The 23,687-nt window shown below is 46.5% G+C and overlaps 1 protein-coding gene and 1 long non-coding RNA gene across 7 annotated transcripts in view; one reads left to right on the top strand and one right to left on the bottom strand.

The window, feature by feature from the left end:
- Nucleotides 1-14,918, top strand: part of CALN1 (calneuron 1) — a 668,056-nt gene extending 653,138 nt beyond the window's left edge. For all 6 annotated transcript variants that reach the window (XM_054495063.2, XM_054495061.2, XM_054495064.2 and 3 more), the window contains one exon: nt 8,771-14,918. In XM_054495063.2, coding sequence (XP_054351038.1) covers nt 8,771-8,898 — 128 coding nt within the window. In that variant the 3' untranslated portion in view covers nt 8,899-14,918. The remainder of the gene's footprint in view (nt 1-8,770) is intronic.
- Nucleotides 14,300-23,687, bottom strand: part of LOC134739924 (uncharacterized) — a 29,272-nt gene continuing 19,884 nt past the window's right edge. The window contains exons 2-3 of the long non-coding RNA XR_010127061.1: nt 14,886-15,073; nt 14,300-14,381 (exon numbers count right to left, since the gene is read on the bottom strand). This is a non-coding gene — a long non-coding RNA (uncharacterized LOC134739924). The remainder of the gene's footprint in view (nt 14,382-14,885; nt 15,074-23,687) is intronic.

The following is a 23,687-nucleotide window of genomic DNA, read 5'->3' as shown; positions in this document are numbered from 1 at the left end:
GAATTACCAGCAGCATGACATATTCAGTAAGACCCCAAAAGGTCAGTTCCTTGAAAAAATGAAACATAGGCTGGATGCGGTGGCTCACACCTGTAATCTCAGAGCACTTTGGGAGGCCGAGGGAGGTGGATCATGAGGTCAGGAGTTTGAGATCAGCCTGGCCAACGTAGTGGAACCCATCTCTACTAAAAATACAAAAAATCAGCCGGGCGTGGTGGCAGAAACTTGTAATCTTAGCTACTCGGGAGGCTGAGGCAGGAGAATCACTTGAATTTGGGAGGCGGAGGTTGCAGTGAGCCAAGAACATGCCACTGCACACCAGCCCGGGCAACAGTGTGAGACTCCGTCTCAAAAAAAAAAAGAAAAAGAAAGAAAGAAAGAAGCATAGAGTTACTATATAACCCAGTAATTCAACTTCTAGGTTTGCACCCAAGAGAATTTAAGACATATGTTGACATGTAAACATGTGCATGGATGTTCATAGCAGCATGACTTATAGTACCCAAAAGGTGGAAGGAACCCAAATGTTTATAGCTTACGAATGGATAAACAAAGTGTGATATATTCATACAATAAAATATTATCCGGTCATAAAAAGGAATGAAATGGCCAGGCGCAGTGGCTCACGCCTGTAATCCCAGCACTTTGGGAGGCCAAGGCGGGTGGATCACGAGGTCAGGAGATCAAGACCACCCTGGCTTACATGGTGAAATCTCATCTCTACTAAAAAAAAAAAATGCAAAAAATTAGCCGGGCGTGGTGGCGGGCGCCTGTAGTCCCAGCTGCTCGGGAGGCTGCGGCAGGAGAATGGCGTGAACCCGGGAGGCGGAGCTTGCAGTGAGCCTAGATGGCGCTGCTGCACTCCAGCCTGGGTGACAGAGCGAGACTCTGTCTCAAAAAAAAAAAAAAAAAGGAATGAAGTACTGGTAAATGCTACATACAGCTGGAGGAACCTTGAAAAATTATGCTAAAAGAAGTCAGACATGAAAGGTCACCTACTGTATGATCGTACTTATTTGAAAGATTCAGAGTAGGCAAATCCTTAGAGACAGACAGTAGATTAGTGTTTGCCTGAGGCTGTAGAGTGAGCAGAATGAGCAGTGACTGTTAATGTGCCTGGGATTTCTTTTTAGGGTGATAAAATGCTCTGGAATTAGGTAGTGGTGATGGTTGCACAGTCTTGTGAATGTGTTAAACGCTGCTAAATTGGACATAATTTTAAAACAAGGGCCAATTTTATGGTATGTGAACTATATCTTAATTAAAAATAAATAAATATTGAAAGCTAGATCATTACAACAAATAAATACAAGGAGCAGGCCCTTTTATAGAGCAGGGTGTTTAGAAGAAACCTCAGAGGAAAGAAAAATTTGGGCAGGGCCCCAGAGAAAAAGAGGGAAGATGGCCTGGCGTGGTGGCTCATGCCTGTAATCCCAGCACTTTGGGAGGCTGAGGTGGATGGATCACAAGGTCGAGAGATCGAGACCATCTTGGCCAACATGGTGAAACCCCATCTCTACTAAAAATACAAAAATTAGCTGAGCGTGGTGGTGTCTGCCTGTAATCCCCTCTCCGCTACTCGGGAGGCTGAGGCAGGAGAATCGCTAGGGAGTTGGAGGTTGCAGTGAGCCAATATCATGCCACTGCACTCCAGCCTGGCAACAGAGTGAGACTCCATCTCAAAAAAGAAAAAAAGAAAAGAAAAAGAGGCAAGATCAGAAGGCACCACTGATCTACACTGAAGAAAATGAGGAGACCTGCTTGGCGGGAACAGAGGTGGTCAAGGCTGGAACAGAGCCAGAAAGTGGGGAAGAGTTGAGCTATGGTCTTATGTGCTGAGCTTAGGGCTGGAACAGGCTTCTCCCATCAGCGGGGGCCTTTGCAGGAAGCCTGCAGGAAAAGGTGAGTCTAGCTGCAGTTCTGAATGACTTGATGAAGGAAGAGATGAAAACAGAGATTTGGGAGCATCTGAGGTAGTCTCAGCCTCGTGCTGTAGGCTGCAGGGAATAGGATGAAAAACCAGCAGGGGTTTCCTCCTGTCCTCAGGGGATGCAAGAATGAAATTTTGTATTTTTCTGGCAATTTACGGTTGGATGTAGCTTTCACTTTGATTAGCTCATTGATCTTTGAAATAATTCTTGAGCAGAGCAATTATTAGCTCCTTTTACAGAGAGAGAAACTGACGCTCACAGAAGTTCCTTCACTTGTCCAGGGCTCCTAAGTGGCAATTAAGGAAAGAAGTCAGATCTTGGACTCACAGTTTTTCCCAGACTGACCTATAGTCTTCTGTTATAGACTTCTAAATAATAGACAGCAAGAGTAAATAAATATGCAAAAATATAGTACAATGCAAATGTATGATAACCTTCAATAATTACCAAGAAATGCATAAATTAGGGCCAGGTCACAGTTCTGTCCACCACACCCGGCGTTTGAAGTGCATTTTCTTTGGACCTGTGTATTGCTGCGCAGGAGACCAAGAAGAATTTGTACACACGTTTTGAACCTGGGCATTACAGTAAGCCCTCAGCTCAAATCCCACGTCTGCCATTTCCCAAATGACCTTTAACTTCACTTATTGGAATTCAGGCTCCTCACGCAATAAATGAAGACAACACACCCATCACACATACTGCCACTATGCAACCTCTGCACTTAAAAAAAAAAGCACTTAACACAGTACCCAGCCCACTGAGGCTGGTGTTCAATAAGGAAATAGGAGCATTTAAAAGGTTTATACAAGGGAGCTCGCATTCATTGGGCACAGAGAATTTTCCAGTTCCTTCCTATATGTGTAATCTCCACAAGAAGATAGATCTTTTTTGTGTGTGTTTCTTTTTGTTTTTTTGTTTTTTTTAGACAGAGTCTTGCTCTGTCGCCCAGGCTAGAGTGCAATGGCGTGATCAACCTCTGCCTCCTGGGTTCAAGTGATCCTCCTGCATCAGCCTCCCGAGTAGCTGAGATTACAGGCACACAACACCATGCTCTGTTATTTTTTTTGTGTATTTTTAGTAGCAATGGGGTTTCGCCATGTTGGCCAGGCTGGTCTCAAACTCCTAACCTCAGGTGATCCACCTACCTCAACCTCCCAAAGTGCTGGGAATACAGGTGTGAGCCACCACACCCAGCCCAACAAAGATAGATCTTATTATCCCATTTTACAGATGAGAAAATTGAGGCCTAGGGAAATTTGCTTGCTCAAGGTCACACACAGAATTATGATCCAGATTTTGGTCTGGTTCCAAAGTTATTCCTCTTTGCTTAGCCACACAATTTATGATGATGTCAGAATGTGGTGTAAAATGATTCTCATCAAAGCACAGAGTACTGACTCAGACTAAGGTCTGTTTCAGAGCTGCTATGATCCACTAATGATCTAGAAGCTCCTCTCTGCTTTTGTTTTTTGTTTTGAGTTGGAGTTTCGCTCTTGTTGCCCAGGCTGCAGTGCAATGGCGCAGTTTCGGCTCACTGCAACCTCTGCCTCTTGGGTTCAAGCAATTCTCCTGCCTCAGCCTCCCTAGTAGCTGGTATTACAGGCGCCCGCCACCATGCCCAGCTAATTTTTTGTTTTTAGTAGAGACGGGGTTTCACTATGTTGGCCAAGCTGGTCTCGAACTCCTGACCTCAGGTGATCCACCCACCTCAGCCTCCCAAAGTCCTGGGATTACAGGCGTGAGCCACCACACCCGGCTCTGCTCCTCTCCGCTTATATGACATTGGTGTGAATTCTCCAGGCGATTGCTCAGTCCTTATCTCTCCCTTCCTACTGCTTGGACGGATTTTTAGATCAAACTTGCAGCCCCGCTCTCCTGGGGGATAATCCCTGTTGCTGGTAACCTTGTTTCCTGGTTGACCTTCACAAAGAAGGGCTTCAGCAAAAACTTTCTCCCTCAGCCCAGTCGTGCAATGTTTCTCTTCCTAAAGCTTTCGCGGGCCCTCAAGATGGAATGGAAAAGGGCTGCCTTTGGAAACATTTCCAGGCGAAGAAGCTGCTCAGAATAAATTAGCCAGAAAGCGTTAGGAAATGCTACTTCCACATTCTTGTCTTATTTTCTTCTTCGGCCCTTTCCTTCTTAAATGCCACCTTCTTTTTCCTTCCTGGGACTTGGTATCTTTGTACATTTGCCTACTGATGGGATAAAGCCCATCTCTACCCCAAGGATATTGTCTTCCTCCAGGTAAGAACTTGTAAGATTCTGAGACCCATACCTGAACAGCATTATTTTTAGTAGCCACAAGGTGGAAGCTTGAATCGGCAAGAGAAAGCTGAGCCACAGATACTTTAAATCGCCCCAGGGAAGCAGAAATCAGTGGATTCAGAAGGAATAAAGACAACGAGATGAGACCTAAGAGACGATGGCAAAATAATTCACAAGTATCATACTGGTGAGGGGGCTGGGGGCTGCAGCTGGCTCATTGGGTCACTGTAAGTCAGATCTTAGACTTACAGTTTATCCCAGGCTGACCTAAAGTCTTCTATTACAGACTTCTAAATAATAGACAGCAAGAGGCAAGAGTAAATAAATATACAAAAATATAGTACAATGCAAATGCATGATAATCTTCAATAATTATCAGGAAACGCATGAATTAGTGCCAGGTCGCAGCTCTGTCCACCACACCCAGCATTTGAAGTGCATTTTCTTGAAGCTTGGCTTTCTGGAGAAATCTTCCTGCTCAATGCCATTTTTTTTTCTTTTTTTTGAGACGAAGTCTCGCTGTCTCCCAGGCTGGAGCACAGTGGCGCGATCTCAGCTCACTGCAAGCTCCGCCTCCTGGGTTCACGCCATTCTCCTGCGTCAGCCTCCCCAGTAGCTGGGACTGCAGGTGACCGCCAACACGCCCGGCTAATTTTTTCTATTTTTTAGTAGAGACAGGGTTTCACCGTGTTAGCCAGGATGGTCTCGATCTCCTGACCTCGTGATCCGCCCGCCTCGGCCTCCCGAAGTGCTGGGATTACAGGCGTGAGCCACCGTGCCCAGCCTCAATGCCATTTTTTTAACTTTTAGTTTAGGTTCAGGGATACATGTGCAGATTTGTTCTATAGGTAAACTCATGTCACGGGTGTTTGTTGTACAGATTATTTCACCACCCAGGCACTAAGCCTAGAACCCAATAGTGATTTTTTTTGCTCCTCTCCCTCCTCCCACCCTCCACCCTCAAGTAGGCCCCAGTGTCTGTGGTTCCCCTCTTTGCATCCATGTGTTCTCATCATTCAGCTCCCACTTGTAAGTGAGAACATGCGGTATTTGATTTTCTCTACCTGCGTTAGTTTGCCAAGGATCATGGCCTCCAGCACCATTAATGTTCCTGTAAAGGATGTAGAAAGCAGTGTGGCGATTCCTCAAAGAGCTAGAAACAGAACTACCATTCGATCCAGCAATCCCATTATTGGGTATATATCCAAAGGAACATAAATTGTTCTACCATAAAGACACATGCATGCAATCAACCTAAATGGCCATCAATGGTAGATTGGATAAAGGAAATGTGGTACATAAACACCATGGAATACTACACAGCCATAAAAAAGATCAATGCCATTTTTAGAGATCCTTTGACAAGCCCTTGGGACCCTTTCTCTTGGAGAAAATTCTGTTTGCCTTTGGAAATATGGCCAGCTTCCTACTTCTTACCTGTTATTAATACCAGGAGTTTGGATGAGCCACTTAACATCAAGGGAGAGAGGTAGTTAAGCTTGAGTGATTTTTATATTCTTTAAAGGCATGTGAACACAACCTTGACCTTTTTCTTTTGCTACACAGTCTTCTTTAACAGCTGAATGTAAAGAGCCATCTTCTTCAACACCCCTGATTTAATGTCCCCAACAACACACACACACACAAACACACCCCTCCTGTCCCCAGCAGCTCCATCCTACTCCGGGCCTACTGAATCAAAAACTCCAGAGTGGGTGTCTAGCAACTGCTTAATTGCCTGGAGAGCTTATTAAAACACAAATTCCCAACCTCCACCCCAGAGGTCTGATTCAGTAATTCTGCAGTAGGGCTGAGAATCTCATTTGTATCAAACTCTCAGCTGGCGCTGGTGCTGCTGTTTCAGCCAGTTGCTCTGGAGTAGGTGGCTTCCTGCCGACCTCAAGGGCACAGATGTCTCCTCTAAGCTAACTGGGGAACCGTGCACAACTGCAGGACAGAGAGCAAGGAAGAAAGTGTAGAGGAAAAGGAGGAGGAGACAGGAAAGACATTCTGACATCCACTCAGTTTCCCCTTAGGTAATGCAATGCCTGGCATCCTTGATGCACTTCATCAAAGCCCGCTTGCTTGCTTCTTTCTTTCTTTCTTTTCTTTCTTTCTTTCTTTCTTTCTTTCTTTCTTTCTTTTTCTTTCTTTCTTTCTTTCTTTCGTTCGTTCGTTCGTTTTTCTTTCTTCTTTCTTTCTCCTTCCTTCCTTTGTTTCTTGCTTGCTTCCTTGCTTTCTTGCTTTCTTTCTCCTTCCTTCCTTTCTTTCTTTTTCTTTCTTTCTCTCTCTGCTTCCCTTTCTTTGATTCTTTCTTTTTCTTTCTCTTTCTTCTTTCTTCTCTCTCTCTCTCTCTCTCCTGCAGGGTCTAACTCCTCTGTGGCTCAGGCTGGAATACAGTGGTGTGACCACAGCTCACCACAGCCCTGAGCTCTTGGGCTCAAGTGATCTTTCTGCCTCAGCCTCGCAACTAGCTGGGACTACAGGCATGCACCATGACACCCAGCTAAATTTTTTTTTATTTTTATTTTGTAGGGACGGGGACTTCCTATGTTACCCAGGCTGGTCTCAAACTCCTGGCCTCAAGCAATCCTCCTGCCTTGACCTCCCAAAGTGCAGCAATTACAGGCTAATGCTTTTTCTTGTTATTTCCATTTATCTGTTTCTGGCCCATATTAATATCTGCTAATTCATGCCTTTTGATTGAGACCTATACATGGTTTCTCATGGGCGTTATAAAAATGAAAGTGCAAGACCTGGCACAACAGAAAGATTAAGAGAACAAAATCCCTAGACCCAAAGTCAACCCCATGGGGCTATGGTATCTGGAGGCAGGACACCCTGCCTCTGGCATGTCTAAGAGAGTTTGGTGCCTCCCTGTATTCACATTGGTGCTGCCCAGAGCAAGCAATCCCCACTTCCCCAACTTCAGCCGCATCCATGATCTCACGGAGGGCTTGTTAAACACAGATGGGGACCCCCACTCCCAGAGCCTCCGATTCAGCAGATCTGGGGTGGGGGCTGGACAAGAATGTGCATGTTTTTTTGAGACAGAGTCTCACTCTGTTACCCAGGCTGGAGCACAGTAGCCTGATCTCAGCTCACTGCAACCTCTGCCTCCCGGGTTCAAGCAATTCTCCTACCTCAGCCTCCCAAGTAGCTGAGATTACAGGCGTGTGCCACCATACCCAGCTAATTTTTCTATTTTTAGTAGAGATGGGGTTTCACCATGTCGGCCAGGCTGGTCTCAAACTCCTGACCTCAGGTGATCTGCCCACCCCAGCCTCCCAGAATGCTGGGATTACAGGTGTGAGAGCCACCAAACCCGGTCAAGAGTCTGCATTTTCAAAAACCTCCCAGTGGCCAAGCATGGTGGCTCATGCCTATAATCCCAACACTTTGGGAGGCAGAGGCAAGAGGGTGGCTTGAGCTCAGGAGTTTGAGATTATACTGGGCAACATAGCAAGACCCCATCTCTACAAAAATGAAAATTAAAAAAATTAGTCAGCCAGGCGCGGTGGCTCACACCTGTAATCCCAGCACTCTGGGAGGCCAAGGCGGGCAGATCACAAGGTCAGGAGATCGAGATCATCCTGGCTAACATGGTGAAACCCCATTTCTACTAAAAATACAAAAAATTAGCCGGGCATGGTGGTGGGCACCGGTAGTCCCAGCTACTCAGGAGGCTGAGACAGGAGAATGGCCTGAACCTGGGAGGCGGAGCTTGTAGTGAGCCGAGATCGTGCCACTGCACTCCAGCCTGGGCGACAGAGAGAGACTCCGTATCAAAAAAAAAAAAAAAAAAAAGGCACAGTGGCACACACTTGTAGTTCCAGCTACTCAGGAGGCTGAAGTGGGAGGACACCTTGAGCCCAGGAGGTTAAGGCTGCAGTAAGCTACAATAGTACCACTGCCCTCCAGCCTGGGAGACAGAGCAAGACACTGTCTCAAAAAAAAAAAAAAAAAAAAACTCTCAGTAATGGGGATGCTGCTTGTCCAACAACCCCACTGTAGATGTGTAGATGTAGAACCACTGTGTGTATATCTGAAATAATGCAAGAAGTCACTTACAATGATTTAACTAGCAAAACCCAAGAAAGCATCCAGGAAAGGTAAGTTGCACCCAGCTGATCACAGAGGTGTAGGGAAGCATCTGAACTTCTGCTCTGTTCGTATCAGCTGCAGAAATGGATACAGTAGTCACTGGATGATGTCTTTTATGAAACTCACCCTGGAATGTCCCATATTTCCTGGCTCTGAAAGTCACTCTGGCTCTATTCTATCAGAAAATTTAGGCCTTACTCTGATCATCACATCCATCATGGTTCTTGTTATAGAAGTTTTCTCATTTCATACCTTTCACCAGAAGGCATTTTGTATTATGCAGTCTCCATGGCAGTGGTCCCATAAGTGCATGTCAACTTGATTTGACCAGTCTCATCCTATAGGACTCACTGCTGGCCTGTTGAGGAAGAGTTGCAACCTATCTCACTGTGTTATTTCTCTCTTCTGTCTTCTCCCAATCCCTCTTCCCTCTTCCCTCTTTCCACACCTGCTCCTCCCACCACCAGTGCATTCCCAGAAGCAGAACAGACAGACCTGCGTCCGGAAGAGCCTCATATGCGCCTTTGCTATGGCCTTCATCATCAGTGTCATGCTGATTGCAGCCAACCAGATACTCCGGAGCGGCATGGAGTAGCAGCCTCCCGCCAGCCACACTGTGTTGCAGCTCACCGCGCATGTGCATGCCGTGCGGGCAGACTCTTCCTCCACACAGCAGACACGGACCTATGGACTATGGATGGATGCGGACGATGGAACCGTTCAGTAAAGAACCCAAGGTTGAGTGCAACTGGGGTTGCACTTCAGCTTCATCTCCTTGGCAGGGACACTAAAGGGCTGTCTTCAGTGCTTTAATGGTTTTGTTTTCTAATGCAATAAATCGCCAGGATTTCCAAATGATTGCTTCAACCATCAGTCATAACTCTAGAGAAAAACTTCATCTTCATCTCGGAATTCCAGCGGCCCTCCAGGTATAATGATGAGTGAGCAAGAGAGAGGCATGAACACACACAGTCACCTCCACTCCCCATTCTTTCAGCCCAAGGGTAAACAGGAGACTCTCTACTGAGGTCAACCCTCAGTTCCAAGAGGCTGACTTCAGGGTTGCCACAGAAGAGGGGGCTTTCCATCCCAGCCTGGCTTCCTTCCTCCACCCAGTGGAGACCCCCCCAAGGCATGAGGGGAAAGCCATTAAGTGGGGTGCAGCCCCTGGCGGTCTTCAGCTGCACCCCTCACTGCTTCCGTTCTTACTGCCTTTTCTAGAGGACTGCCATTGGTAGAGCTGGGGTGCTCTCAGTTTCCGTCGGCACTTGGCTTTCTGTTCCTAGAGCCCATCCCGCACCAGCATTTTGGAACCTGCAGAGAGCCTTTCTCCCAGCTTTGCCGCCTGTGCTGCCATTAGAGAAAAAAAGAAGCATAATCGTGGGCATCTCTATAACATAGACAGATATATATATTTGGCTTCTTCATGTGTGATGTCATTCTTCCCTAATCGCTTACACCTAATGTAAGCTTGTCCTCCCTCCCACACTCATCCCTGCTTCTTTGGGGCAGAGGTGAGGCAGGTTGAGGGGGGAGGGGACTGAGACTGGCGGTGAGGTTTTGACACCCACACCCAGCCATCTGGAGTCGTGGAGACCCACCACGTCTCTATGCCGGATGACCTTTGTAAGTTAAGGTCCTTGTGCATCTTACCTTTCCCTTACCTTGGAGTTTGCTTTGTTAGTCTTCCCCAGCTAAAAAGAGAAATGCAATCCAAAATGGAAAGATGGAGAGATCAAACGACTGTATTTTACATAAGATCTTCTGGTCTTCAGATTCTGCAACTGACTCATTTTCAGGAGGTTGGGGGAAAAGATGTTTATGAGTTTAGCCAACAGAACAGGTAATTTACTCCTGCCTGCAGAATACTTTTGTTGGGGAAGGGAACTGAATCCAAGGATCTGTTTTCAACACCATTCCAAGTCTGTAATTTCCTGACTTTTCCTAGATGTCAGCCACTACTATGAATTCAAGCTTGTATAGTCAGATTAGCCAGTAATCTCTAGGTGTAATAGTTTCCTTTGTACTTTTCCAAGCTCAGGTCTTTATTTTGTAATGGAATTACCTTGCTCCTACTTCTTTTGATTACATCCTAAAACTACATGCTTCCCCCCTTTCTTCCAGTAGCGAGCCACCAGAAGCTTTCTTGTCTCAATGCAGTGGGTAGGGTTTTTTGGTGCGTTGTGTGTTCCTGATTTCCCTCCCTGTCTTCCCGCTCAGCTTTCTCCCTACTGCCTTCTCAGACTTGGAGCACCCAAGGTCTCCGATGAGAGTTTTCTCATTCACCTCTGCAAGTGCTACTGGCAACAGCCTGAGGGCAGCTGTAGAAACTTTCCCTCTGTGGGAGAGTATGAATATTCCTGATGAGCACAAGTAAAACTAAGGTTTCAGCCATAATATGGAGGAGGGAGCAGATGTAAGCTTCCAAGAGCCTGGGGGATCGCATGTCCCTATGCAAAACTTCCTGGAGTTCAGCCCAGCAAGGCCAGACCAAGGAGGCAGCAACCTGCCTTTCCCCTTTGCCTGCCCTGCTGCCTGCACACTGCATGCCTGCCCCTTCTGCTGCTCCCGTTGGCTGACTCACCACTGTCCCCTTAGGACTGGAATTCTCAACTAGAACAGGTCCAAATGCAGAATATTAATACATCGAACAACTTCATCCTTAATCTCTGCCCTGGGCAGTTTGCCCTGTCCCATCTGGATTTGGATGGGAAGGCATAGCAGATCTTGAAGGGATATACTTCCCTGTCTTTCGCTGATCTCCGAACCATCAAACCACATCCATAGGGGTGCAGGACCCTAAGTAGACTGGGTAGAAACCCCAGGGATGATTCTTCAAAGCCCCCTCCCGCATTGAGAGGGGACTGAAATGCTGCAGCTGAGGCTGGTCTTCAGGGCAGAAAATGAGTACTTCTTTGAAGGTGGCTTTTTTGCGAGTTCTTCTGCCTCCTGCTGGAGAACAGAGACCCTTCAAGAGGTGAGGGTTAGATTTCATTGGCAGAGCGATTAGCAACTGTGCAGGAGTAGGGAGGAAAAGGGAGTTCTGGAGAGGCGCCGTCATCCTGTTTTCTGCAAAGGCTGCAGGATTCCTTTCCTAACGGTGACCTTCTTGCTCCCAGTGACCTGGAAGCAAGCCCACCCTCCCCAGTGGAAAATCTAGGAGAATGCATTCTCCTGCAGACTGCTAGAGAGAGATGGCAAGAAGGAAGACACAGAATTCTTTCTGACAGCCTAGGAGTTAACTTCCCACTGTGGTAACCCCCCACATGGCACCCAGGGACTGAAGGACACAGTGTGTGGAGACGGCCCTAAGCTAGCGGCATTCCTTAGACTTCAGGAGCTCAGAGTTTGTCCCGGTGACTTGCACCCTGGCTGCTTTGCTCGGACAGTTTGTCTTGGGTATAGGGAAGGCTTCCTTGTCAGGCAGCCAACTCCCAGCCCTGTTCACATAAATTTTATGCTAGGGCCCCATGCCAGTCAGTGTCCCCATCATGGTGGCTATGAAGCTCACGGCTGAAGGTTCCAGAAGGTCCTGGTCTCCCATGCCCAAGGGATGCCATGTAGCCCCAGCTGGAGGTGACTTCCGCAGGAATTGAGAGGGAAGAGCCCACCCCTCACTCTCTCCTCCAGACTTAGGAACCAGTGACCTTGGCTGCTCAACTGTGTGGAGGCTGAGTGACAAACACAGGTTGGCTCATTCTTGCTGCAAGGGCAGGTACCCCCCGCTGCCCCCGCCGGAAAGCACAAGTGATGAGCAAGAAGGCATTTCCTTGGGAGAGAAGGGGAAATGGATCCTGACCCCCTTGATCCCCAAAGAAGCTGTGCCCTACCTTTCCAGATACCCACAAAGCTCCCAGACAGAATCTAGCATCGGGACTATTAGCAGTGGCTTCCAGAATGTGCATGGGTCCCACGTGACTGATCTGACAAAAAAAAGAGGGATATTACCATGGCAACCCTTGCATTCCACCCTGAGTTTGCCAAGGCACACAAAAATAGGGAACATTTTCTTAAAGAACACTCCAATTCAGCCTGAGTGCAACCTGACTCTCTGCATCTGTATCCTGCTGGGAGAGGCAATTACCCTTAAAGAATCTGGGTGGTTTCTCTGCCTTTTTGTCTTGCATTTGAACTTGTCCTTCTATTTACTCAGGAGAACAGGAGCTACCTGTAAGCCCTGGTATCTCCCCATCCCTACTCCCAGCCCCTTCTCCCAGGGTCCAGAGCCAGACCCCTTAATCTAGGTAAATAGACAGAAATATCATCTTGGAAGGCAAACAAGATATTAAGCCTCCACTCTTTAAAAGTATCGGTTTGCCTGTTGAGCACACTCCCGCAAGCCAGACGTGTGAACTTTGGTGAACTGAGGTTTACGTGTGGTCTTAGGCAAACCCAGTGGTTTCAGAAATGTCTGGGTGTTTTATTTGCAGAGAACAAGATGTGTCTTATGAGTCTTCTTTCTCAATACCTGCCCTGTCTCAAATTTCACTTGACAAATGGTCTACGATCTTGCAGTTATCCAAAAGAGCCTATGAAAAATGGACAGCTGCTTTTGACAATAATGCCCCTCCCAACTTCCCATTCACAGAATCATAAAGCGATATGTTTCAGAACTGAGAGAGAAAAGTTTACCTTTTATTCCAAATGCCTCCTACTCGGTTTAAGTCCAGACTCAGGTCATAAATCAAAGACAGTTTTGCACGTTGCTCTTCACCTAAATCTAGCAGTTTCCCTGAGGCCCTATGCGGGCATGGACAGAAAATGAAGGATGCAACCACCCAGGACAGCTCCCTGGTTTGGGCTGGACTGGCCACGTGTGGTCACTTGTCCTGGGATCCGTGTTTACTGTGTCCTTGCTCTCCTTCCTTGCAGAAGCTGCTAAGCTCTGCTCCTCCTAACTGCAGGTCTCAAACCCTATTGGGTCATTTTGCCACACTATTTCTCCAAAGGCTCATAGTCATTACATTTTTCACCGTTGCACCAAGATACAGGGAGGGTCTGGAATTCCCCTGCTAGGAAGGGCCCCTTTTCCTGTATCACTGTGATGGTACAGATGAACTGAGATTAAACTTTTAGACTTCACACATCCTGGTTGTATAACCAGGAGGTCTGCAGAGCTGCAACCCCTGAAGAACATTTGTCTTAAAAGACCTCAAATCAGAACATTCTCATTGGCTTCTTCAGTGATCCCCATGGAGCTAAGAGTCCATAACCTAAAGGCCTTACCATAGCCATCTTCCCTCCACACCTGATTGCTCAGCTGCCCGAGAAGGGGAGAATCTATCTGAAATAGAAAAGAAGCATTAAGGACCAGGTGCGGTGGCTCACACCTATAATCCCAGCACTTTGGGAGGCCGAGGCAGGTGGATCACTTGAGATCAGGAGTTCAAGACCAGCCTGGCCAACATGGTGAAACCCCATCTCTACTAAAAAAAAATACAAAAATTAGCCGAGCATGGTGTCGGGCACCTGTAATCCTAGCTACTCTGGAGGCTGAGGTGGGAGAATCACTTGAACCCTGGAGGCGGAGGCTGCAGTGAGCTGAGATCGTGCCACTGCACTCCAGCCTGGGCAACAGAGCAAAACTTCATGTCAAAAAATAATTTTAAGAAAGAAACATTATTCACCAGCTAAGACTTTTCAATTTAAATTATTTGAAGTGACGGCAACATAGAGGAGAATTTGGGCTGCCTCTTACCAACCCAGTCGCCATGATAATTTGAGTGTCACAACTGTTCAGCTTCACTTCATACTTGCTTTGACTAACTCACTCAGGGGACTGTCCTCAATATTTTGGCCCTGCCATAAATAGGTGTATGTTAGTCCGTTTTGCATTGCTATAAAGGAATACCTTAACACTGGGTAATTTATAAAGAAAAGAGGTTTATTTGGCTCGCAGTTCTGCAGGCTGTTTGAGCAAGGTATCAACATCCTCTTGGCTTCTGGTGAGACCTCAGAAAGCTTTGACCCATAGTGGAAGGTGAAGGGGGAGCAGGCACGTCACACAGCAAGAACAGGAGCAAGAGAGAGGAGAAGAAGTGCCAGTCTCCTTTTCTTAACAACCAGCAATTGCATGAACTAATAAAGCAAGAATTCACTCATTACTACAGGGAGGGCACCAAGTCATTAATGAGGAATCTGTCCCTATGACCCAAATATCTCCCAGCAGGCCCCACCTCCAACATTGGAGATCAAGATGAAATTTGGAGGGAACAAATATCCAACCTCTATGATTGGTTTGGAGGAATGAGATCAATTACACCAACAAGCCAAGCATTTCTCTTAGTATCCTATGGTCATTGCTAATGCATATGGTCATTTTGACAGCTGTGGTTTCTCCTTCATATTCATTTGGGACTCTTCATAGGGTCTCGAGAGACATAATACTGTTCAAAATGTCTCCAAGGCAAAATTAATTTTATTCCGTTGACTGGAAATATATCACAAAGAATGAGGTTTTTCCAGTCCCACCCACAAGACAGTCCTCTGAAAGTGGAAAAGCTTGCCCGGCCACCTGCCCCTACCCTGACCTTGGGGTAGTTCATCAGTTGAGCACACCCCCCATGCCGGGCATAGACTCACCCATCTCTTTTCCTCAGGTATGATGGGTTGGCTTTCAAACTAGTGTTTCTCGCACTGTTAGAAGTTATTGTCCAAGTGGAAAGGATGCAGAGGCTGGAATTTTCCAGTGGGATAGAAGAGCAGACTAATTAGGAAGGAATATTCCAGGGAATGCAAGGTGCGACTGCGATATTGCTCCATCCCTGGACCTGAGGGAGACAAAGAAAGTTCTTAAAGGGCTGCAGATGCTGTCCTCTGAAGGTCTTCTCCGAATCGCTGGCCTACTTTGGAAACATACAGGGCATTGAGTGTCACGGGGCTGCCCATCAGTCTGATCCACACGAAAGGCTCTGTGAATTTCAAGAGCAGGCTGGTAGCTCGCCATTCCTGGGAGGATGCTGACATCTGTCAAGCCCAGAATGCCTCTCTCAGGGCTCTCAGACCTGTTAAACTGAGGCCAGGAGAGCAGAAGAAAGAACTCAAAGTGTGGTCGGTACTACCAGCTGGAGAAAGCCCAGGAGCTAGGACTCTTCCACCCACTCTCTAGGTTATGTTGAGTGACATTCCTCCCTGGCTTCAGGTTTCTCTAAAGCCAGAGGAAAAGTAAACCAGACAAGCCCTCCCATCTGTTTTGTCTGAAACAAGATGGAGTGAATGCTCCCTACTGAGAGGGTCCGGATTTCACCCATGAATTGCACTAGGAACTGGGAGCTCCTTTTTGAACACAAGTCCCAAGAGGCAGTTGTGATAAAGTCTCTCTTTTGGTGTCCGCTGTCTGTAAATGAAACAATGCAAATTGGTGTATGTCAGATGTGTCACAGCTTGCAGGCAAGAGGTTTTGTTTATTCCCTAAGGACTTGCTGACTCGAGGGAGCATCAAAGATGAGCTTTCTGTCTTTGTCTTGGCAAGTGTGAAAATAAAGGGAGTCAGTCACCTCCCCAAAGGTCACGTGAATCAGAATTCAGGAGAAAGTTGGAGGAAACAATGGCAGATTCCAAGAAGAGATGCTTGTTTCTCCATTTGAGAAAGCCTTACTGAAAGCTACTGAATAAAGAGCACAATTTCCAGTTATTTCTTTATTTGCTTTTTTTTTTTTTCTGGCCACTATAACAGCACTTCCAGTATATGTTGATAGTAGCTTGTAATTATTCCTAATACCGAAGAAAGAAGAGAGTCGTGATCTTTGGTGATTGTGAGGAATTAGATTAACAGTCCCGGGAGACCGGCTACCTGCGATAGCCCTTTAAATGGCTAATGAGGGATGCTGAGTGCTGAGCGGTGCCTGCTTTTGATGTGGCCCACCCATGACCAGGGAGAGAGGGCAGGAAGAGAGCAGCTGCAGGATCCACAGGTCTCTAGCCCTTCTGCCCCAGGCAACATAAAACCCTAGATTCTTGTTTTTTTTTCCCTCTTCCTAAAGTAGACTGACGTCCCAGTAATTGTTTTTCTAACAAGCCCTGTTTTTCTCCCTGGGAAAGACCTAGATTGGCCAAGAAAGGATCCTCTCAGCTCCTGGTGGAGAGTTGCACAAGCCAGTGGCTCTCAACTCTCTCCAAGGAAAATTAAAGCATATTTTATCTTTCTTAGCTCAAAATCAGCTTTCAGGGGTCCTCGAGTGGCTTCTTAGTGGGGTCTGATTTTCTTCCCCAGTTCTGAATCCAGGAAGAAGCTTTTTCTCCAAGGACTAACCAAAAACAATGACTTTGGAGAAAAATTAGACACAGAAAGTCTGTCCAGGCATTGGGTTGGTGAACTGTCAACTGTTGGGCGGGGAGGAGGGGTCGCTATGATCCTAGCGGTCATTAGACTTGGGACGTGAGTGTCTCTCAAAGCACAGTAGTAAATGACTGTATTTTGTATATTGCCCCCAATATGTTGGGTGTAAATAGAAGCACAGCTGGGGACTCATCATGGCCAGGACGATTGGAGCTTGGCAGCTCTCATATCCAGAATAAGCCACTAAGACGGAACTCATCAATCACCATCTTCCCATTTACCTCATTAGCATCCCATTTTCTCTCATTCAGTATTAGTTGATGATTTCTGCTATTAAGTGATGAGAAAGTCAGCAGACTAGTCAAAAAAGAATCTTTATATAAAATGTACATATTAATATAAATTAACTTAGCATGCAACTTACCGATCAAATGAAGTATATATTATTAATATGTTATCTTAGTGTATAAAGGAAAACTGCCATATTTACCAGATGTTTTCTTTAACCGAACTTGTCTGTAAATATATAATCTGTATAAAAAGAGTCTAATTTACCATTATTTATGCAATAGAAAAAATAAAAGTTTTTTTTTTCTTTTGACAAGAGATTCCATTCATTACGTGTGGTTTGATTTACAAATGGGTCAGGAGACTCATTCCTGGGACCCCAAAGGGCAACCAGTTCTGTTCAATGACAGCCTGGCATCACCAAGAAGCCACAGGTGAGAAAGCGGCCTTGGGATCTCGCTGTCTGCTGGGATGCTAAATAGAGATGACTGGCGTTAGGGCAAGTAAGTGGACTGTGGAACATACGGTGAGAATTATGAAGTGTCTTCTGGCTAGGGAGCAGACATTATAATTTTTAAAACTTTGCAGACACCCAAGCTAGTGGTGTCATCCTTTTGGGATTCTGTTTGCCAAATTCTTCTCAACATTACGTTAAGGCATTGCATAGCTTTTACTTAAGCTTTTGGAATTTTTAATGCTATCTGAGCTTCTTGGAAACAGAAAAAGACACCTATTTCCTTAAATAAGGAAACGCAGGGTATGACAAAGTTAAGTGACTTGATTAAGGGCACTAGCTGAGATCATGCCCAAAGTTTCTTTTCTTTCTTTAGAGACAGGGTCTCCCTCTGTCACCCAGGCTGGAGTATAGTGGTGTAATCATAGCTCACTGCAGCCTTGAACACCTGGGTTCAAGCGATCTTCCCACCTCGGCTTCCTGGGTAGCTGAAACTACAGGTGGGCACCATTATGAATAGTTAATTAAAAAATTTTTTTTAGAGATGGGGTCTCAGTATGTTGCCCAGGCTGGTCTTGAACTCCTGGGCTCAAGTGATCCTCCTGCCTTGGCCTTCTGAATAGCTGAGACTGCATGCTCATCCCATAGCACCCAGCTTATTTTTATTTTTAATTTTTGGCAGAGACAGGGTCTCACTCTATTGCCCAGACTGGTGTCAAACTCCTGGGCTCCAGTGATCTTCCCACCTCAGCCTCCCAACTAGCTGTGACTACGGGTTCACTGCCCAAATTTGGACCAGAACTCGGCCTCCTGTTTCCAAGAACCATGAAGCATCTCATATTTTCTTCACTTCTCAAAAATGTTATCTCACATTTTTCCAGATGCCTTGTTTTTAGCCAAAAAACTGAGTTTCCAATTGGGTTGGATCTTCCAGGGTCCTCTCAGGCACCCTGTTTTAAATATTCCATTTTATATACCTTCTCAGGGGTCGCTTATGAGGTGAATTCACTAAGCATCTGTTATTGTTTTAAAAATCCTAAAAATAGAATGTTTCAGGCATAAAGCACACTTTTCTTTATGCTTTTCACTCCATTAAAGGCCTCTGGAAAATTCCAGCGAGATGATGACTTAGAGGTTATCCTCTCTGATCTGCCGTTTTTCATTTTTGTTATTATAATCCAGCACCTAGTTATGAATATTCTTTTTCCCTGGCAACTCACCCCCAGTTTCCTGTATAACAAACTGCTCACCAGAGCACTGACCACAGAACTCAGTGTCTGCGAGCCCTGACACACTGAGATGAGGACAATGAACCCCAAAGACTCATTGTCCAATGTGGGCCCAAACTGGATAACATCCAAAGAAAAACAAAATTCTCCCTTAAGATGTGAACCTACCTTTCAGTCCCATTGAAATTTTTTTTTTTTGAGATGGAGTTTCAGTCTTGTTGCCCAGGCTGGAGTGCAATGGCGCGATCTCAGCTCACTGCAACCTCTGCCTCCTGGGTTCAAGCTATTCTCCTGCCTCGGCCTCCCGAGTAGCTGGGGTTACAGGCATGCACCACCACGCCCGGCTAATTTTGTATTTTTAGTAGAGACAGGGTTTCTCCATGTTGGTCAGGCTGGTGTCGAACTCCCGACCTCAGGTGATCTGTCTGCCTCGGCCTCCCAAAGTGCTGGGATTACAGGTGTCAGCCACCATGCCCAGCCGAAATTTTTCCATGATTTCGTAGCAAAATGAAATTCAAAGGCTTTTCTTTCACATAAAGGTTTGTGGTTCAGCCACATTTGCAGTTAGAAAGCTGTGCCCGTGGATTCTCTGCTGAATCCAGAAGGTCTACCTATAGCAAGGAGCTTTGTTTTGAGTGACAAAGGATCGCTGCAGTGGCTGCCGCAGACCTGAGGCCAAGTTCTGTCTTTCACTCCCTAGTTTTAGGACACAGGACACCTGAGTTTCTTTTCCTTTTCTTTCTTTCTTTTTTTTTTTTTTTAAGATGGACTCTTGCTCTGTCTCCCAGACTGGAGTGCAGTGGCATGATCTCAGCTCACTGCAACCTCCGCCTCCTGGGTTCAAGTGATTCTTGTGCCTCAGCCTCCCCAGTAGCTGGGATTACAGGCGCACACCACCACTACTTCCTGGCTAATTTTTTTTGCATTTTTCATAGAGACGGGGGTTTCGCCATGTTGGCCAGGCTGGTCTCGAGCTCCTGACCTCAGGTGATCCACCCACCTCGGCCTCCCAAAGTGCTGGGATTACAGGCATGAGCCGCCGTACCCAGCCCAGAACACCCAGGTTTCAATCACGAGGCCATGCCCTGAGCAGAGGAAACAGCTATGTTCTAGCCTCCCAGGTACACACCTGTAGCTCCTGGTTCTCTGCACCTGGGGCAATGCTCCACATCCCAAGCACAGGTCAGCATGTGGCCAGAGGGCTCCTTTGGTTTCAGTGGTCTTTGGTAATCTGTCCTGCAACTGTGCTCGAACCTGGCTGCCTGCACCAGGCAAGAACCCTGCTCTCATTTCTGAGTTTCCTAAGACCAAGAAGAAAGACGCAGGTACCAACCACCAGGAATCTCCGGAGCCATATTAAGATGACATGCTGTCTCAGATTCTCTGGGGTTCATAGCCCCACTTTGGCTCTTGGGACCTTGGCTTCTCACTCTTTCCCCATCTTTCTTCTCTGCTCTCAGGGTAGCTCAAAGTTAGCTGAGCTTCAAAGACCTCTCCCAGGCAGTGGTCCTCAACCATGCTTACACATGACAGTTGCCTGGGGAGCTTTTAAAAAATATCACTGTTGGCCAGGTACAGTGTCTCATGCCTGTAATCCTAGCACTCTGGGACGCTGAGGCGGGAAGATCACTTGAGCCCAGGAGTTCAAGATCAGCCTGGACAATACAGCAAGACCTCCTCCCTCCTCCAAAAATGTTTTAAAAATAGTAGGCAGGGCGCGGTGGCTCACGCCTGTAATCCCAGCACTTTGGGAGGCCGAGGCGGGCAGATCACAAGGTCAAGAGATCAAGACCATCCTGGCCAACATGGTGAAACCCTGTCTCTACTAAAAATACAAAAATTAGCCAGGCGTTGTGGCATGCGCCTGTAGTCCCAGTTACTCAGGAGGCTAAGGCAGGAGAATTGCTTGAACCCAGGAAGCAGAGGTTGCAGTGAGCTGAGATCACGCCACTGCACTCTAGCCTGGCAACAGAGCGAGACTCTGCACTCTAGCCTGGCAACAGAGCGAGACTCCATCTCAAAAAAAAAAAAAAAAATTGCACAGGCGTGCACCTGTAGTCCCAGCTACTCTGTAGGCTGAGGCAGGAAGATCTCTGAGCCCAGGAGTTCCAGCCTATAGTGAGCTATGATCGGAGTACCACACTCCAGCCTGGATAATGGAATGAGACTCTTTCTCTAAAATAAAATAAAATAAAATAAATAAAATAAATAAAATAAAATAAATAAATAAAATAAAATAAAATGTAAAGTAAAATAAAATAAAATTAAATTAAAAAGTAAAGTAAAATAAAATAATAAAATAAAATAAAATAAAATAAAAATAAATAAAATAAAATAAATAAAAAATCTGACACTGTCTTGGCCCCACCCCCAGATATTCCATTGTTCTGGGTGACTTCATTGTTCTGGGATGGAGCCTGGACCTCAGGGATTTTAGAAGCTCACCCGGTGATTCTAACTGCCCAGAGTGAAGAACTAGGGCAGTGAGTTCCTCCTACTCTTTCTGACTCGTGTGCTTTCCAGGGAAGCAGAACTTGGAATGTGTTAGAAATTAATCTTCTCAGGCCACATCACAGCCTATGCAATCAGAAACTCTGGAGATGCCCAAAACCACAAGCCCCTGGTAATTCTGATGCCCCCTCAGGTTTAAGGACCATTGTCTTAGTAACACTTTTGCACAGTGATGGACATTGAGATCAATACATAATTACAATTATTATAAGAATCACCAGGTACCTTATACATGTAAAGATGCCTAGAGCTCACCTCAAACCTACTGAATTTGAATGTCAGAGGAAAAGCTGCCTGGTGGGGATCTTTTGAGAAAGCCATGAAGGATCATCAGAAAGGAGGCATAGCCTGGCATGGTGGCTTATGCCTGTAATCCCAACATTTTAGGAGGCTGAGGTAGGATGATTGCTTGAGGTCAGGAGTTCCAGACCAGCCTGGCCAACATAGTGAGACCCTGTCTTCAAAAAATAAAAAATAGGCATGGTGGCTCACGCCTGTAGTCCCAGCTGCTCAGGAGGTTGAGGCAGGAGAATCACTTGAACCTGGAAGGTGGAGGTTACAGTGAGCCAAGATCGCGCCACTGTACTCCAGCCTGGGCGACAGAGCAAACTCCATCTAAATAAATAAATAAATAAATAAATAGAGTTGTAGTGGCACACCCCTATAGTCCCAGCTACTTGAGACGCTGAGGCAAGAGAATTGCTTGAGCCCAGGAGTTTGAGGCTGCAATGAACTATGATCACACCACTGCCCTCCAGCTTGGGTGACAGACCAAGGCCCCATCGGCAAAAAAAAAAAAGTCCCAAACAGCAGCTTCAATAAGGAAAGGAAAAGCAGCAAGATTCCCCAAGAGGTGAAGGGATGGAGATGCTGAGCTTCCTGTGCATATGTGAACCTCGAGTTGTGATGGGGCAGCTGGCAGAGCCCTGCTATTCCCCGGGTGTCTTGGGCAGAAAGTCCTGCATCCCAGAAGGCAGTGCTGGGCAAGGCATGAGTGCACCCTCCCAGAGAAGGGCACAGTATGTGTCTCCTTCAGTCTCAACTCTTCCCAGCCTTCTGGAATAAAGAGAACCCAACCTGACCCTCCATGTATTTGAACCTCTGACGTACAGGAACCACATGGAATGGTTTGCGCATTTGATCCTCTGTCTATACAAGCCTCTAAGCGCCGATAACCCCATGGAATAGCTTCTTCTTGGTTGGCGTCTCTCCAGTGCCAGCCTCTGGTCCCTCCACTAGCCTTCTCCTCTGAGGATGAAGTGTCCGGTCCAGGAAGCAGAACGTGAGGCCCGGTGCGATGGCTCACGCCTGTAATTCCAGCACTTTGGGAGGCCGAGGCGGGTGGATCACTGGGTCAGGAGTTTGAGACCAGCCTGGCCAACATGGTGAAACCCTGTCTCTACTGAAAATATAAAAATTAGCCGGGCATGATGGCAGGCACCTGTAATCCCAGCTACTCGGGAGGCTGAGGCAGGAGAATCGCTTGAACCCAGGCAGTGGAGGTTGTAGTGAGCTGACATTGCACTATTGCACTCCAGCCTGGGCGACACAGTGAGACTCCAACTCAAAAAACACAAAACAAAACAAAAAAACAGAATGTGAGGATTAGGGGGCACTGGAGGTGTCTACCGTGCTGTCAGATAAGGGAGGACATGGGTTCATGCTGTGTGGGGCGGAGAGAGGTTGTGCACAGACTCCATTTCATCTATGACCTTGGATGGACAAATGGCCTCAGCTCTGTGGCTGAAAATAATCTTCCTTAGCCACACGACAGCTTATTTTGCACATCACTTTATTCCCAGCATCTAACACTGTGCCCAGCACATGGTAGGTGCTCAGAAAATATTTGCTAAAGAAATAATTCAACAAACCAAATGACATCGCATGGCTCAGATATACAAATTGTCTGGGGGTGCAGAATTCTCGTGCTTTCCCATCTCTCCTCTCTGGGACAGGTGCTTTATAAATATAAAAGTATATTTTATATTTTATTTTTAAAATATAAAATTTCCTCCACCTCCCATCCTCCTTCCCCTGGTTCTCATGCCTTTGGCAAAATCAGGGATGCTTTGTGTTTATATGTTTATTTGTTTTTGTTTTAGTTTCTCTGGCCTGTCCAGGAATTCTTTATTCTCTCTGATAAGCTGGGTTGGGAGGTGATCTTCAGCCTCTTCATCTAGTCTTGGAGGGCACTTCCAGCCAGCATCTGGTGCTATGGAGCTGGACTCTCCTCTGGCCAAGAGACAAGCCAGTCACCTTCCCTGAGAACCATAGCATGAGTCCCCCTGGCTGGATCCAAGGTCTTCACAGCCTCAATACATCACCCCCCTGGGCTGGGATAGACGGTGATAGGGTTTAACTGTGTCCCCAGCCAAATCTCATCTTGAATTGCAGCTCCCATAATTCCTTTGTGTTGTCGGAGGGACCCAGTGGGAGATAACTGAATCATAGGTTTCCCCCATACTGTTCTCATGGTAGTGAATAAGTCTCACAAGGTCTGATGGATTTATAAAGGGTTTCCCTTTATGCTTGGTTCTCATTCTCTCTTGTCTGCCACCATATAAGACGTGCCTTTCACCTTCCGCCATGATTGTGAGGCCTCCCCAGCCACGTGGAACTATGAT

The sequence above is a fragment of the Pongo pygmaeus genome, chromosome 6 (assembly GCF_028885625.2).
Source record: "Pongo pygmaeus isolate AG05252 chromosome 6, NHGRI_mPonPyg2-v2.0_pri, whole genome shotgun sequence".
Lineage (NCBI taxonomy): Eukaryota > Metazoa > Chordata > Mammalia > Primates > Hominidae > Pongo > Pongo pygmaeus.
The sequence above is the reverse complement of the archived record's forward strand: the minus strand, read 5'-3'. Positions and strand labels throughout refer to the sequence as shown.